The following is an 18,069-nucleotide window of genomic DNA, read 5'->3' as shown; positions in this document are numbered from 1 at the left end:
TTTAAACAAAAGTTTACAAGATCATGACTTTTTTCTATTTTGGTACTTCTCAAGTTTTATCTTCATTTTAAAAGTAAAACACAGAGTTAGTCGAATGACGTTGTCAGGTACGTTAGTCATGCGCATTATCAACTTCCTGAAATTAACACAGGTATTATTATCATATGTAGTTTTGCAATTCCAATATGTAAGTTCTTTTATTATAGTGTTATATATTTGTAATTTTGTCAAAACTACATAAATCTACAGATTAAAAAATGTAAGTCGGCTTTTATGTAAGAAAAGGCGGGCAGAGGAAACATTTGAATATGCATGTTTTACAACTTGTTCATGTTGAATCCCAGGAACTTGACACCCTTTGTGAAAAGTTCTGAATATGTGCTTAAGCCTTTTATGACGTTTACATGTGGAAGTTATATATTTTGGCGCCTTCTGTATATTTACTTTTTTCTCTCCACAACCTCTCAAATTTAAAGAGTTTATTCTATTCCACTCTGCTTTATACCTTTACCAGGTCCAAGACAATCACTGGATTTAGCGATATCGGGTTCGTTCGCCCTATCCAGCTGTTCACATTACTCCGTTCTCTCTAGGTCCGTTCACTCTAATTATTTTTCGCCCAAATTATCGTTCGCCCTAAACCTCGTTCGCACCTTGTTTATTAATAAACCACATTATAAGTTATTTCATTTACCTTTAAATGAAAACTTGTTAACTTTTATTAATTATTTGTATATTCTATGTTTTTCCTTCAACAAAAAAGACGTAAATGGTATAATTGTAAGATTTCATTGCCGTAAATTGTCGATAACCGTCATCTTGTTTTAAAAATGATCCGCTTGGTGAATTTTAAACAATTAAAGAAATTGAGACTTTAATTGTATAATAAGAATTAAGTAAATCAATAAATTTTGCCATACTTGGTGTGCGCTTTCCATTATATGTAACAATTTTTACAAGAATGATTGGATTTTGGGCAAAGATGATTTTATTCCAGGAGAATAATCATTGGTACAGGCATGATGATTAAGGGATAACAGATAATTCATTAAAGTTAAAAATAATGTGAAATTTATTCCAACTTTATTGCAAGCACATTATTAACAAATTATAGTAATATATTAATATAATTACTAATTGAATTATATTTAATTATCATATACCCGTAATTAATAATAAGATCATAAGATTTTTAGTCACTTCAAATTTCATAATTATGATATGGTTATATTATGAGGTAAAATTTAAAATAATTACAAAATAAAAACATAAGAAAATAAAATATAGTAACATTAAAAAAACAAAATAAATCAATTCACAAGTTTTGGTAACGATATAATAATGCCACCGTAAGTCAAATGGTCATTATTTATAGAAGTGGTATTATTTTCATTAATCGATATATATCTTCATAATGTTTAAATTGATCAGAATACACAAAATATATATAAATAAATTAATCCTATATAAAAATAAGGCAAACAGACCCAGTGCGAACGGCGTAAAGAGCAAACGGACTAAGGGCGAACGGAAACTAGAGCGAACGGCGTCAAGGGCGAGCGCATTTTAGGGCAAACGAACAGCCAATCAGATTTAGCTACGTAGTTTGATTTACGTACACAGCTTTTTTACCTACCTGAAATAGATTTATTTAGCTACCTTTTATATGCAATTTTGCTCTTAATATTAAACAGACAAAAAGTCGCAAGGAACTATCAACCTCTATTTGTACTGTGTAGTTTTATAAAAGCAATCTAGAGTAAAAATAGTCAGAACATTGCTGTTTTTGAGCTGTTTTAAGGAAAACATGCATTTCTATCAATTGAGTAAGTGTATGACACCTCGTATGGGATGAGGCATTGTTGAGTGCGATTACTTCATATTGTGTTGAATTATTGCCAATCAATCATCACGTTATCCAGAACTGTTTTTCTTTGTTATTCCATTTTAGAAGTAGCTGTTTGGTAACACATGAACATTTATACATAGCCACAAAACTTTTTGAACTTTGGCTGCATTTGCACCAAAAGTGCAACATTTAAAGAGTGATTTTTTCAAAAATTGTTTTTAGATCAGTTCAACGTTGAAAATAATTGACTTTAAGTACAAATGCCTATTTAAGAAAAAAATATGATTGCGTACCTAAAAAAACCTCAGGTAGGTAAAAAAAAAGCTACGTAGGTAAATCAAGCCACGTAGCTAAGTAGAATGATCGTGCTGGACCTGTTTATACTCCTCTGACCTTGTCACTGTTGGAAAGTGTGGAGGTGTTTTGACTGAGTCAAAGATATCAGAATTCGCAAATTCCTGGAAGAATATTGTTTTCATTGTATCTGGGTAAAACGTAAAAAATGTCTTTGATTTTGTTCCAATTATTAATTTCAATTGTATTCAGTGATTTGTATTTATTAATTAAGAAAATAATGAAAAAGTGACAAAAATACCAAATTAGGGACATAGGGAGTATAGAGCCCAAACATTGGAAAGTGTAAAGAATGTCCATTCAAATAAATTCAATTTTATTAACCAATTATGGCCCTTCAGGGACGTAGACCTGTATAATGTATATATATACAAACAATATAATGTAAACCAACTTGAATTTGTGTGCGAGAAATTTTTGAGAGGTTTGCGAGAGTCTCATCATCGCAGATATTTTTTGCCGTCAAGCAGTAATAAAATGTGTCTTGTTTTTTATTTTCTTGAAAATCCACATCTTAATTGCAAACCAGTTTTGTCCCTTGTTAATCACAAAATAAAGTTTGTGAGAATAAAAGTTGGATTACAGTACACAAATGGGAAAGAGTTGTCTGATAGAAAGGAAATGGACAATAAATCTTACACTTATGCATGTAAATTTTAATTATTATTGTGTTATGCCTGTGAGATTGTGAAGATCATGTTTCTTTGGCTGAAAGTTGGAATATTTTGTATATACACACATCTGTTATTAAAGCTGCTTTATAGGATTATTTAGCCACTTCAGAATTAAATAACTTTTCATTCAGATCAATTCCTCAGAAGGTTATTTAATTTCACCAGATAAATCCTTTCAAATTATCATGATTGTAAAGGTCTAATTCACAGATTATCCTTTTTAATATTCATGACTTCTGCTTGGTAAATTAGTGATTTTTGTAACCACATATATTAACAATGAACAGGGAAACTATTGAATTGTACATAATGATAAGAACATGTGAACATATACTATAAAAACCAATTAAATCATTAAATCTTTTCTAAAATTTGCTATGCAAATGGATTGAGCAGCTTTAAAATTATGATGCATGTATTATTAAAGATCATTAATAGAGATCTTTTTTAAGGTCCCATACATTAAGCATTTAGCTAGATCTGGATACAGCTCCTTCGATCATAGACCACTTCTGTTTTTAGTTCACTTGGCTTAATATGATTATGAAATGATATTATTATCTCAATAGATTAAGTCTGAGATAAAATCTAATTACCATACATGAATCTGTATAAAATTTTCTCTTAGTGAAAAATGGCCATGCCAATGGAACCCACCGTTGCTTTGGATCCAAACACAGTTCAACAGCAGCAGGAGCAAGGAAATATCTACGGTTGTTTAGCTAATTTTGAAATCGACAAAAGGATCGGTAAAGGACAGTTTTCAGAAGTATTCCGAGCAAGATGTAAAATTGACAACAGTGTTGTTGCCTTGAAGAAAGTACAGGTAAAATGTTAGAGTACTTCAATTCTTGCTTGAGTTTGGATATGATAAATGCAGAAATTTATGTATAAATTTATTTGATTATTTTTTTCTTCTTTCATCAAATTCTAGATATTTGAGATGATGGATGCAAAGGCAAGACAAGACTGCATCAAAGAAATAGGGCTACTTCAAGTATGTATGACAGTACATGTAAAAGATAAGGAAATAATCTTTTAAACTGATTTAAAGGGAGAGGCAATTAAATATATTAACTCTTTCTGACTTTTTTTTTTTAGTTTCTAACAGATTGTATCAGAAAACACAGTATTTCCATATTTATTCATTTATGCTTTATTTTAACATCCAAAAGGGTATATTGCAAGTTTTTCTCTTGTTTTGCAGCAACTTAATCATTTAAATGTGATCAAGTACTTGTCCTCTTTCATTGAAAACAATGAGCTCAATATTGTGCTGGAGTTGGCTGATGCTGGTGATCTCTCTAGAATGATAAAGGTCAGTTAATGTACTGGTATTCTAGGTACTTTTAATATTGTAATAAATTGAACATAATTCAAAGCAACCTCTTTCATTGTGTTGTACCTTTTATTTTGAAAGAAAAAAATTGTTCTTTTTACTGGAAATTATCTGATTTACTTGGTACATGTAGCTACTATTGAAATTATCTGATTTACTTGGTACATGTAAGTACTATTATATTGTTTGGTAACATTTACTGTTATGTACTCTTTACATTTTTTAACAGCACTTTAAGAAGCACAAGAGACTGATTCCTGAAAAGACTATATGGAAATACTTCATACAAATTTGCAGTGCACTAGAACATATGCATAATTGTAGGATTATGCATAGAGGTTTGTTTCTATTGTATTTTATCCCCTAAATTTTCACAATGTTCTATTTTGTCATCAGTTTAAATATTCGCCATTTTATTGTGAAAAGTACCTAATCTCTCATGTATTTCACTTTTGGTAGATATCAAGCCTGCAAATGTGTTTATTACTGCTGAAGGAATTGTAAAGCTTGGAGATTTAGGACTGGGTAGATTCTTCAGCTCCAAAACCACAGCTGCTCACTCTCTCGGTAAGACAGATTAGTTTTTTGTACAGATGTATTAAAACTATACAAGAGATTTTGTGATGTCTTGTCACAGAACTAAATTTACTGTCCCTCTTTTATCTCTGCAGTTGGAACTCCTTATTACATGTCACCAGAGAGAATTCATGAAACAGGGTACAACTTCAAGTCAGACATGTGGTCTCTGGGGTGTCTGTTGTATGAGGTGAATGCATTACAGAAGTTGGTGATGTATTGTACTCAATCCCTCATTTATCGAAGTGAATACTTTTCAATAAAGCGTAGCTCTATTCAGACAACTGTGGGTATCTTATTTGTTGTACTAACTGGATTTTCTCCCTTTGCCAGATGGCTGCTCTACAATCTCCTTTTTATGGAGACAAGATGAATTTGTACTCCCTGTGTAAGAAGATTGACCAATGTGATTACCCCCCTTTACCAGCTGACTGCTACTCAGAGGAGGCCAGTACAATTTCAGGATGTTTAATTCTCATTGTTTTCCATATATAAAAGGGATTCAAAGAAATAATTGATTTTGCTTTATCTTATAGTTAAGAAACTTGGTGGCATTGTGTATCAACCCAAACCCAGAACAGCGGCCAGACATAACCTATGTGTACAATGTAGCACAAATCATGCACGCCAGGCATCAGTCGCAGCCTAGTATCCAACAACAGGTACGACACAAGAGTAGTTGTACATGTCTGTTAGGCAGTACCTGCATACTGCTGTACAGTTAACCATCTAACAGTGTATAAAAACTACAAGCATTGAATTATCCTCTTCCTTGTACACGCATTTATTGTAATTTTATTTTGTACAATGTAGGTTCAAATGCAGCAGCAACAGCAGGCATTTGAGGTACAACAACAACAACAACAGATGTATGCTCAACAAATGCAGGATCCTCACATTCAACAACAGATGTTTCTACAACAACAGCAGCAACAACAACAACAAATGATACAACAGAGCATGCCAGGACAACAAATTCCACAACAACAGATGGTGAGCCAACAGATGGCGGCTGCCTCCCAGATTGATGCTCAGTTCACAGATCAACACCAGCAGGTCCAGTAGATGGACAGACCCTTACCCCCACAAGTATTGATGCTACATGTATGACCAGTCTGACTTTATAGATGTAGACATGTACATCCTAGCCCCTCTCCCATCCCACCCACCCACCTTAATGGTCCATGACTGCACTGGCTATTGATACAATGTATGACCTGCTGTCCCTATTGTCAGCCAAAATGACTTACCATACTTCATTAGGTAAAGATGCTGTCTTAGCCCCAGAATCAAAGTTTCCTTGCTATCGTACTCATAGTACCTAGACTACCATATTGATTTCTATATGGTAATATTTTATTTTAAAATTTACTGTGATATTTTTATTGGGGATTATATTTGGATAACTGACAAAGGGTTTGAAAAACCTTGAATAACATTTTCAGTAATTATCTAACATGTAACAATTTGTGTATGACATGAATTTGAGGGAATGGGCAAGCATCAACAAAAAAGAATCATGTAAATTGTGCACATACATGAATGTGCATTCTCGTAAAAATACACTACTGTAATGACGCTTAATATTTCTGTTCATTGTACATATATCTAAAGTATGAAGATGATTCATTTGATGACATACCAGTATTTCAAATTGTCACTACATATTCAGGCTTGAAATTTCTAATATTTGATTAAATAAAATAAGAAGATTTTCTATTGAAGGCCACATTATTGATATTTGTAATCAGTATTAGAGTATGACCCTTACAATACAATATACATGTATTCCTTAATCAAGACTGAAGAGGAGGCATGTATGTATTCCACTTTTCATAGATGAAATCTTTCACATTATTATATGTAGATCTGGATCTGTATACAAGTTACAGTAGATGAAATAGTTCTAGGGCATTATATCTGTAGAATCCATCTTGATCTCGACTAACAATCCAACTCTGTTCCCTTATCATGTTTGTATAATTGTGAAGCAATATGTTTGTGAATCAGTGGCCCTTGTTATTTTAATCTCGTGTGATGAATGTTAAAACAGGATATATCGATACATTTAGAGTGTTCAAGATTAAAAGGTCTTGTTGTTTATTTTCAAATTCTATGGTTGTTGCATTATGCAATATGATTGTTGTGTTTTGACCTCCGTTAGAGGTTGAAGTTCTGATTGTGTATTATTGATGGCCGGCCGTCATTTGATTTCAAGAGGACAAAACTAGACACTGTTTTTAACCGGTACATGTTTACGACATACAAATAGATTTTTGTTTTATTGTGGGTAAAAATCAAGATAAGCTTATAAAAATATGACTAACCCATACATTATGTGTTAACAGCGTTTTAACGAGGAGTACTATGTTTATTTTTCTTATAATCAAGATGACATTGTTTTATTTATTGTGAACATACTAATCCATTGTGTGAGAAATCCTTTGCATTTTTTTTTTACTTAAATTTGAATTGCTATGAGAAATGGCAAAAGCAATATGTATTTTTTTTTTTATCTCAGTCAGTTTATTTGCCATAAAATGTACAAATATAAATCTCACTTAGATATCCAGATAAGGCTTTAAATTCACTGAACAACTTATATGTATCAGTAGCTGTTCACTAAAATTTAAATATTCACTGATTGCTTTATACAGAGCATCCTATGTTAAATCCATCCATATATGAAAAAATATATGAATTTTGAAATCCCACTATTTTCATTAACCACCACTCAATGAAATTCTCAGGGCGAAATACCAAGTCATTGTCTTAAATGGAAGACAAAATGTACGATCCTCTCCCATTTGCTGGGAGTATATCATGATTCTAGGTACAGTATGTATGTTATTTTTACAGTTTGTTCATGTATTATATTGCTTTTGGTTGTCAACATCTGCTTTAATAAACACTTACATGTATTTTGGAGAGCATAATAGGCATTTACATATACATTGAGCAGTTAACTACCTAATTGTTATAACACTTAACCCCGTGTTGTGAGCATTTATTTAGAATGCAGAAGAATGTATGCACTGTAGTATGCTGTGGTGTTTTGCTTTTATTGCTATTTACAAGATTCCGTCCATGTACCAAACACCACCATTCTATTAGGATTGTCTGTAAATAAGTCTTGTGTTTTGTCTTGCTTGATCTAGAGGATTTCACTAAACCTATATACAGTTGAACTTTGATATCTCGAACACTGATATCTGGAATACAAATGATATGTTGAAGTGATTTGTAAGTCTCAACCACCTATTTTTTAAGTACTGTGGAATCATTTAAATTCGTTGGGGCCAATTTTTGTGGATTCCTTAAATTTTACAGATTCATTTATTCTCTTATTCCAACATAAGAAAATATGACTTTAAAATCCTAATTTAGGGGTTCGGGGAGGATCAATGTTAATTGGTGGTTGAGAGGTACTCACAAATTCCATGAAAATTGAGCGATCACAAAATCTAATGATTCCACAGTATTTTACCCTTGACATCTCGAATATCTCAAATTTTGAAACTGTCTCATCTAGTTTGAGTTAAGGAAGTTTGAGTGTATATAGAGTTAGGGAGACACATTTTATTGTGTAAAGGAAAAAAACCTATGCAAAGGTATTGTAAGTTGATCATGCCAGTGCATGTATATATACTTACTGTCTGCATTGACAGTTCTGAGAGAGAGTGGATTTACCATGTGATCTGTACACCTTTTTGTCAGTTTTATTTTAAATTATGCTCCCCCACCCCAATTCTGATTTTTACGAAATGGTCTCCAGAATAAAATATCTAGGACTTTTCTGAAATCCAGCTTCTGCAATAGTGCAGGGTGTTATGTTCATATTTTGCAATGTTGATTAAAACTTGCATATGACCTGGTAGATAATTATTAACACAACTACAATAACTACATACATGTAGGACCAAGAAACATTCCAACATGTTTTTAATAAATGATGTATATAGAATTTAATTTATTGATATGATGTGCCACGTTTTTATTGATGTTGAGCAAAGGTAAATAAACCCCTTTAATATCATGTATTTTGTGAAAATAAAGAAATAGTCGATGTCATTTATGTGTTATTTCTTTGCATATTTACAATTCCATGTACAGATCAGAGTTCAACACCTTGAATTTGTGTTTACATGTATATAAAAGTATTGTGGATAAGTTGCAATGAGATGGAGAACAATTTACATATTTGTCCAGCATGTTTCATCTAGAGTGCCTTAGGGTAAAGAATATAGTGGCCTTGAACCAAGTTTCTTTGTCAAAGGTCAAGGTCATAATAGACCTCATGTAAATTTTTGTTAGGATATTTTCTTTCAACTTTGCCCAATCGGATTCTTACTTCACATAGAGTACTTTTAAGTGATTGGTTTTAGTAACCTTGATCCATTTCTGAAGGTCTATGGTCAAGGTCATAGCAGACTGATTTGCAAAACCCATGGATGAGCTATAGTTTCTACACCCTTTGCCATAATTACACATGTAGCTTTACTCAAAAAATGTCTTTGGATGTGCAGATACATTGAAACAAATTTCAAGGCATAAAGGGCACTTTCAAGATCATTGCAGATCCTTTCAGCAAAATCCTCTCCCAAACCTTTTTTTCTTTCAGCCCTTGTCAAAGATGGCCAGATGGGGGCATTTACTGGCACATGTAATAACTAAGTCAATTGAAAATTAGCTTTGTTATTCTGCATAGAAAACACTAAATAAAATTTGTTTTTAGAACACTTCATTGTCAATTGTCATCTACAATTCAAACAGTTTGGTTACATATATCACAAATTAGATGATCATATTTGCTTTTGGACTATGAATATACATAAAAAGATGTAATGACATGCACATTAGCCATGTAATAAGGATAGTTTCCTGAGTTTAGTACATAAAAAATATGAAACTTTAAAGATTAAGTAACAACATTAGAAAGGTACTAATGCAACTTTATATGCAGTTTCAGTTCACACAATTTAACAGTAATAAACTCATCTTGATTATATAGGCACAAGCATCTGAATAGTTATGATACCTTGATGACAATATATGTTTTTTTCATAATAAATCCTATACACAATCTTTAAAGAAACAAGAGGCCCATGGGCCACATCGCTCACCTGAACAGCAGTTCCTTGTAACATTACATTTCTTGAGAAGAAAATTTTAAAACATTTTTCACATGTAGTTCTCTGTTAAACTTTAAACCCCGCCTGGGGCCCCAGTTTTGGTCCGAGGGTCACGATTTTTACAATTTATAATCTTCACTTTATATAAAAGCTTTTGTGTAAATATTGGCATTTTTGGTGCAGTGGTTCTTGAGAAGAAGATTTTTTAAACATTTTCCTATGTATTTCTATGTTAAACTTTGAACCCCGCCTGGGGCCCCAGTTTTGGGCCGAGGGTCACGATTTCTACAATTTAGAATCTTCATTATACATACAAGCTTTTGTGTAAATATTGGCATTTCTGGTGCAGTGGTTCTTGAGAAGAAGATTTTTAAAACATTTTCCTAAGGTATTTCTATGTAAAACTTTGAACCCCGCATGGGGCCCCAGTTTTGGTCCGAGGGTCACGATTTCTACAATTTAGAATCTTCACTATATATATACAAGCTTTTGTGTAAATATTTGCATTTCTGGTGCAGTGGTTCTTGAGAAGAAGATTTTTAAAACATTTTCCTATGTATTTCTATGTTAAACTTTGAACCCCGCCTGGGGCCCCAGTTTTGGTCCGAGGGTCACAATTTCTACAATTTAGAATCTTCACTATATATACAAGTATTTTGTGTAAATATTGGCATTTCTGGTGCAGTGGTTCTTGAGAAGAAGATTTTTTAAACATTTTCCTATGTATTTCTATGGTAAAATTTGAACCCCGCCTGGGGCCCCAGTTTTGGTCCGAGGGTCACGATTTCTACAATTTAGAATCTTCACTATATATACAAGTATTTTTTGTAAATATTGGCATTTCTGGTGCAGTGGTTCTTGAGAAGAAGATTTTTTAAAAATTTTCCATATGTAGTTTTATGTTAAACTTTGAACCCCGCATGGGGCCCCAGTTTTGGTCCGAGGGTGACGATTTTTACAATTTAGAATCTTCACTATATATAAAAGCTTTTGTGTAAATATTGGCATTTCTGGTGCAGTGGTTCTTGAGAAGAAGATTTTTAAAACATTTTCCTATGTATTTCTATGTTAAACTTTGAACCCCGCCTGGGGCCCCAGTTTTGGTCCGAGGGTCACGATTTTTACAATTTAGAATCTTCACTATATATACAAGTATTTTGTGTAAATATTGGCATTTCTGGTGCAGTGGTTCTTGAGAAGAAGATTTTTTAAACATTTTCCTATGTATTTCTATGGTAAAATTTGAACCCCTCCTGGGGCCCCAGTTTTGGTCCGAGGGTCACGATTTCTACAATTTAGAATCTTCACTATATATACAAGTTTTTTTGTAAATATTGGCATTTCTGGTGCAGTGGTTCTTGAGAAGAAGATTTTTTAAAAAATTTCCATATGTAGTTCTATGTTAAACTTTGAACCCCGCATGGGGCCCCAGTTTTGGTCCGAGGGTGACGATTTTTACAATTTAGAATCTTCACTATATATAAAAGCTTTTGTGTAAATATTGGCATTTCTGGTGCAGTGGTTCTTGAGAAGAAGATTTTTTAAACATTTTCCTATGTATTTCTATGTTAAACTTTGAACCCCGCCTGGGGCCCCAGTTTTGGTCCGAGGGTCACGATTTTTACAATTTAGAATCTTCACTATATATACAAGTATTTTGTGTAAATATTAGCATTTCTGGTGCAGTGGTTCTTGAGAAGAAGATTTTTAAAAACATGCACCCTATACTTACTGTTTCCCAATTATCTCCCTTTTGAAAAGGGCTGTGCCCTTTATTTTAAGAATTTATAACCCCCTTTCCATAAGGATGCTTTGTACCAAATTTGGTTAAATTTGGCCCAGTGGTTTTTGAGAAGAAGTTGAAAATGTGAAAAGTTTACAGACGGACGGACAGACGGACGGACGGACGGACGACGGACAACGGGTGATCAGAAAAGTTCACTTGAACCTTCGGTTCAGGTGAGCTAAAAACAAACATTTCTCTGATCAAGTGAGGTTATGGTATCTTGAATCTGCTTTAATAATCTCAAATGAAAACCATTAAATTCTCAAGTTAGTTGTTAAAGGTACCGGTATTTAACAAATTGTGACCAACTAGAGTAAATGCTTATTGATGAGAATGACAGTGTCCAAATGCCGCTTTATCAGGCAAACATCTTTGCCTGATCTAGAAATGTATTCTAGAAATACATGTGCACTTTTGTTCTGGAGCTTCAACATATGCTTGTACATCAATTTGAAAAAGAACACAGACCAACAGTGCTCTTCAATGCAAAATCTACAGAATATGCTGAAAAAATAACAAAAGTATTCAAAGCTTTTGTTTATATAACAATTAATTTTTCCGATACAGGGGTTACATTGTACATATATAAATACTTCAGTGGGTTTCATCACAGAGCATAAATCAAGTCTGTGTAAGGTGGGTGGCCAACTGATTGAAGTACATAAATGTATGCATAACATTATCTATTGGTGAAAACAAAAGGTGGGTGTGCTTGTACATACATGTATTGCTGGCTCGGTGACTAGACACAAATACAGTACAGAGGTTTAAAAAACAACATGGAAAAAATAACAACATCATTCATTAATATCAAAACTTGATATAGCATCAACTGCTGTTAAGTTATTTCCAACATCATGTACGCTGTTAAGTAGCCAATCATAATTAATATAAATGAGGAACATAGCACTCTGTGATACACTTAGCCACGTCTTAAGTCTAATACACACAAGATGAAACCATGAACAAAATGAATTCAAAAATCTATGCAATAAATTGATTGCACACTGTGAAATTATTTCATCCAGAAGGAGGGTCATTTTTTTTCTTATTTTGATTGCCAATTTTTAACAGGTTTAGGAGATGTACAATTTTGAACTTAATAAGTTATGTAAGATAATAAAGATTGTTGCAGACTTAATAAGAAAATCAATCTGTGGATTAGAGATTCACAAAAAAATTCAGTTTCAGCAATCTGATTAAAATCAGATCCTCGATGCTCTCGTTTTAATGATGTGTCGCCATAAATTTGAAAGATTCCCCAGTAATTCATCATCATGTATTCTGAAAACTCATTTTTCCTTCATTTATAAATAATCTAAGCTTTAAAAGCTGTTTGCTCTGCACAGGGTTGATACATATGCTGTTGAGTTTTGTTAAGAACATTTTGAACAGACAAATGATAGGCGTAACATTATAAACCTTTTTCACTCCGATTCTACAGGTTAAAACATACTGCATTACATGCAGTTTTGACTCATCACATGCAACAGCTGTCAATGTACATTTTATTAGAAATAAAAAAAATGCAGATAACAGAATGTCCACTCAATGCCATTAAAATGTGAAAGTTCTACCTTGTACATTGTACACTATTGTACACACACTTACAAACATTTAGTATTGTAAATACCACAAACACTGGTTGATTATGCATATGAATGGTGTGGGGCTTTTTTTTAACACTGTCAAAAATCACAAATGTATAAATACAAGTAAGTTTTTCAACCAAAAAAAAATCACAGTTTTGTCTGAAAAAATTATAATGCGTGCATTGATGCCTATGCATATGTAAATCACAGCTCACATTAAGTGTTAGTCTTTTACTATCTACAAGTGAAAATGTGCAAAAAATGGTTCTAAAACAAACATACAGTTCTCTTTCGATAGCCAATAATATGACAAAAGCTTGAACTCTAAAGCTCCAAGAATCATTCCAAACAAAACATCACTTAAATAATGTCTTCCGAGAAGAAGTCTAGATAATGAAACCAAAAGTGCCCACAAAACAATAAGCCCAAGTATTGGTGCCTCAAAATTCACCCTTTCTGAAAAGAAGTAAGCAAGCATAATGGCCCTGGAACAGTGGCCTGAGGGGAAAGAGTAGTTGTCGACAGACACTGTGGCAAACATGTCTGATTTGTTGAGCGGTGGTCTTTCGCGCTGAACTAGCATCTTGAGAACAGCAATGATGATGAGATCTCCAATCAGGCCTAATAAAAATAGAAAATACATGATAAGATTTCTTGAATATATTTCCAAGTCATAATATTTACAACACCCATGCAAATTGAAATTATAATGGGTTACTTTAAGTCTGGGAGACTTTAATGTTAAAAAAATTGAAACCTGATATGTTTCATATGTTTTTCTTTATATTTTTGAATGAACATCGTTTGAACCCGCAGATATTCATAAATATCAAGTAATTAAGCAAAATGTGAACTAGGTAAATGAAGGCTACCTTGGGCTTGGGACAGTATAGTATAAACTAGCTGCAGAACTGTAGCTCTCCGGGGAAAAAAAATATTGACAGACCTGAGAGCTACAGAAAAATGTGCGCTAGTTTTCAACTAATTTACCTTATTTATACGCAAATTCTGTGAAAACAATTAGTACCATTTAATTCTTCATGCAATGTACTACTGATATCGCCTCTTTATTTGCCTTAGACTTTCTCTGAAACACGGTACCGACCTCGGAAAATCAAGTATGTTGAATTTACATCGAGATCGACAGTTGCCACTTTTACATGTAAACAATGTGCACCACATGAATTTACGGGACTGGTGATGGTGTTTAAAAGACTATCAGAGGCAAGTGAAGAGACGATATCAGTAGTAAATTGCATGAAGAATTTAATGGTACTAACATCTTCGCTAGCCAAGGGTTTTCGGTCCACTTTGCTCCCCAAAAACCCTTGGCGGATTTCATTGCGAAAACTCAGTGATGTGGTGGCGCTATCTAGCGAGCAACTTGAGTTGCACCCCTTGCATATTTACATTTTAATCGATTTAAACATTGGGTTATATACACACTACGGCATTATTACAACTTGAAAACATGTTGACTACCGAATATCGGAACATTATTAACAATGCTATTAAATACGAATTAAGTTAAAAACTAGGGAAAGCATGGAATGTTTTATTCATATTGTTTTGTAAGGACCTGTACCAGGAGTGAAAAAGTCGCGATTTATATCAAAGCTTTCATGTCATAAAACCAGGTATCGTTGTCGTAAATATTGTGAACCAAAGAAATTAAATAAAATAAATCTCATTAAACTTTTAAAAGCAATAACCATAAGCAGGAACGTATATACTAACGGGATGGGCAGCTTCTACATTCGCCATGTTTACTTCCCATGCTATCACGCGAGCCTTGACAAGTTTGTAGAACTATGTTCAATCCAAGTAAAATATATAGGTTTTTTAAGCGATCTGGTTAGACCATCGTTGGTGAGGCACTATACTCGAGAACTTGTGTCTCAATCACCGAATGATTTACCAAAGATCACACATGTGTTTTCTTTTAAAGTTTATATTTACAAGCACTGCGATTGGATCAGCTACTCGCAGCTGCAGCCAATCATAAAACGGAGCTCGTCACCAAGTTTTCGCAAAGAAATCCGCCAAGGGTTTATGGGGAGCAAAATGGACCGAAAACCCTTTGCTAGCGAAAATGTGGTACTAATTGTTTTCAAAATTTGTGTATATATAAAGTAAATTGGTCGAAAACTAGCGCACGTTTTTCTGCGCAATAAATATACAATTTTTTCAATGGGTGGCCCTGTAGCTCTCCGGTCTGTCAATATTTTTTTCCCACGGAGAGCTACAGTTCTGCAGCTAAGTATAAACATGTCATTCTGAGCTTTCTGAACATAAAAAATACTTTACATACAATGTATTTTTATGAGAGAGAGAGAGAGAGAGAGAGAGAAAGAGAGTAATATAAGAAAAACTTGGGAAATAACTACTAGCATGCATGCATTCAGTATTTTAAATCTTACCTATCAATAAGTTCATCAGGACTACTAAATGTTCTGGTTTATGAACAGATAAAAGTAATCCGATAGTTCCTAATATCCAAGGGATTCCATGGCAAGAGATCTCTAATACTTTCATCACTGGTCTTAAACTACCCAGCTGGGAGTTTGGACGAGCACATATACTGCATTTTTGAGTCAACTGGTAATCTATAGACGAGATCGATCGAGCAAACGAGTCCATGGATTTCATGATTTTTACATCTGGCGTATCTTTCCTATGGCCTCCATTTGGCCGTCTTTTCCTTCGCTGAATAGCCGACATTTCTGTTTAATCAAGTCAGGTGAATATACCACAGCAATGGAGGCATTGGTACAAAACTCGTCTAAAGTAGTAAAGGTTACCGTTACTGCCTCAGCGTGCTGCCGCCATTCAAATACGGATACTGTTACACGGAATTGTGGGATATGTTTCTATTTATAAATATTTGTTTACATTAGTTACAAAAGTTTAACAAATTAAATCTAAAATAATAAATACATTTGTTGTTCATTATTTTTGTTGCTATAGCCTAGTTTATAATGTTTTTTTATTGATCTAAATTGAAAATTTACAAATGTCGTTCGTTTGTGACGTAACAATGACCACTGCAAAGTATTTCGGGAAGCGGGAAATTTCGATCGGAAAGAACGCACACCATTTTGCGACAAGCTTTTGTTACCTTTGGCTCACACTGGCTAAAAGTACTAAAGAAAATGGAAGGGGCACAGGCAGTGAGCATTAATACTTCGGAAACATGGTGCAAACAAACTGCTATTGGCACGGAAAACTCGAAAGAGGTTCATCAAAAGATCAGAGTTCTCAATTTCCATGCCAAGATAGATAAACAAGCGACATCAATCGATGAAAGTTCAGCCTCAGTTTTAAAGTATCGGACCCCAAATTTCAGGTACTGAAAACATGCTATTTACGCATGCTGGTTTCGCATCGTAATTTTAAAAGGTCTGCCCAATCAGAAATCTAGCTTCACTAATATTTTAAAACACAGCCTATTGATTTGTTTTAGGGTTGTTGCTACAATAGAGATGTCACCTATGAATGACACTCAGATGTGGAAAGTAGGATGGATTCAAGCTTGCACAGATATGATGTTCCACAATACTTACGGAGATGAGGGATAGTAAGTATCAAAGAATATATGATTAACGGTATATCATTCCAGAGTTCAAATCATCTACTGGTACATGTATATTATACAGAAATTACATATATAGTTAAAACAATGATCATGTCAGATAATATGTTTAAGGGTTGGTGACATTTTTTTTACTTTATTTCAGTACAAGCTGGGAGTTTCCAGAGCTGACCAGCGGACAGCAGTCAATGATAAGTGATTGCGATGGCCACCACTATCCATGGTACGGCTCCCGCAATGAGACTGTCATCTTTGAAGGACCATGCAAAATGTATCAGTCTGCTACTATTGCTATGAATGACAATTTCCATCCTCATGTCACATGGAGAAACCCAGCCAATCGCAACCAAACAGAGCCCAACTTGTCTCACATCTGCAGGGATCAGTCGTTCTATGTGTGGCTGGTAGCCTGGAACATGTCGGAGCACAAGGCCTTCATTTTGAAGACGGTGCGTTGGAACATGTTTTTGGAAATAACAGTTGATCCTGCAAAACCACTGGGTCAAAGAGCAAAGCTAGTTAGTAATCCTATCCCAAAGCAGCCAGATGTTCTGGAAAATACAATTCCAATCCCACGCTGTGCCTTGATGCCTCCCAATGCCAACAGTGCACAACTACTGGTATGGAAACCCAAAATTGGTCCAGAAGTGCTCATTATTCCACCAGTGTGGAAAAAAGATAAGCCATTGGAAGAGCAAGTCATTCGCTTTGACAGCAAACTTTGCAAACTCTAAAACTTTCATCGTCTGACATCAGTGCAATATTTTATCTGTGATCTCTTAAGTGCCTAATATATATCTTTTATACAGATTTTTTTTCTACATTTGTAAATTTTTTGATTGAATCTTTTAAATTACAGCAATTCTTATATTAAATATTATCAATGTGATCCACTTGACTTTCTTCTTTTATTGGAGTAATATCATTACAAGCCACAGTCCAGTGTCCTCATAGCTCGTGGCTGCTTGAACACAGAGTGAAAATTCATGCATCATCTGTTGCAACTGGATAATAAAAGGTCACATCAAAGGTTTATCTCTGCCTATGCTTTACTCACATTGGTCAATATTTTCAAAGAACTACAAGATATTCTTGTCATGTGCAACCACAACCAAAGGGGAGAGATTATACATATTGGCAGTGGTGTGTGATGATGTAGCAATACATGTATATGC

General features: G+C 33.9%; 2 protein-coding genes across 2 annotated transcripts; one reads left to right on the top strand and one right to left on the bottom strand.

Annotated features, from left to right (window-relative positions):
• The first annotated feature begins 146 nt into the window (after positions 1 to 146).
• LOC128191466 (probable serine/threonine-protein kinase nek2) lies at positions 147 to 17,777 on the top strand. The gene is made up of 12 exons (XM_052863546.1): positions 147 to 187; positions 3,506 to 3,703; positions 3,812 to 3,874; positions 4,085 to 4,195; positions 4,446 to 4,554; positions 4,676 to 4,783; positions 4,888 to 4,982; positions 5,126 to 5,239; positions 5,329 to 5,454; positions 5,606 to 5,853; positions 16,766 to 16,879; positions 17,040 to 17,777. The coding sequence occupies exons 2-12, from the start codon at positions 3,512 to 3,514 to the stop codon at positions 17,626 to 17,628; spliced, it is 1,869 nt and encodes a 622-aa protein (XP_052719506.1). The 5' UTR covers positions 147 to 187; positions 3,506 to 3,511; the 3' UTR covers positions 17,629 to 17,777.
• On the bottom strand, positions 9,517 to 16,163 carry LOC128191465 (polyisoprenoid diphosphate/phosphate phosphohydrolase PLPP6-like). The gene is made up of 2 exons (XM_052863545.1): positions 15,723 to 16,163; positions 9,517 to 13,923 (listed from the first exon to the last, which is right to left on the bottom strand). Exons 1-2 carry the CDS (start codon positions 16,021 to 16,023, stop codon positions 13,541 to 13,543), a joined length of 684 nt encoding a protein of 227 aa, XP_052719505.1. The 5' UTR covers positions 16,024 to 16,163; the 3' UTR covers positions 9,517 to 13,540.
• Positions 17,778 to 18,069: the final 292 nt, after the last annotated feature.

The sequence above is a fragment of the Crassostrea angulata genome, chromosome 7 (assembly GCF_025612915.1).
Source record: "Crassostrea angulata isolate pt1a10 chromosome 7, ASM2561291v2, whole genome shotgun sequence".
In the NCBI taxonomy this organism is placed as follows: domain Eukaryota; kingdom Metazoa; phylum Mollusca; class Bivalvia; order Ostreida; family Ostreidae; genus Magallana; species Magallana angulata.
This window is presented reverse-complemented; position numbering and strand designations above follow the sequence as displayed.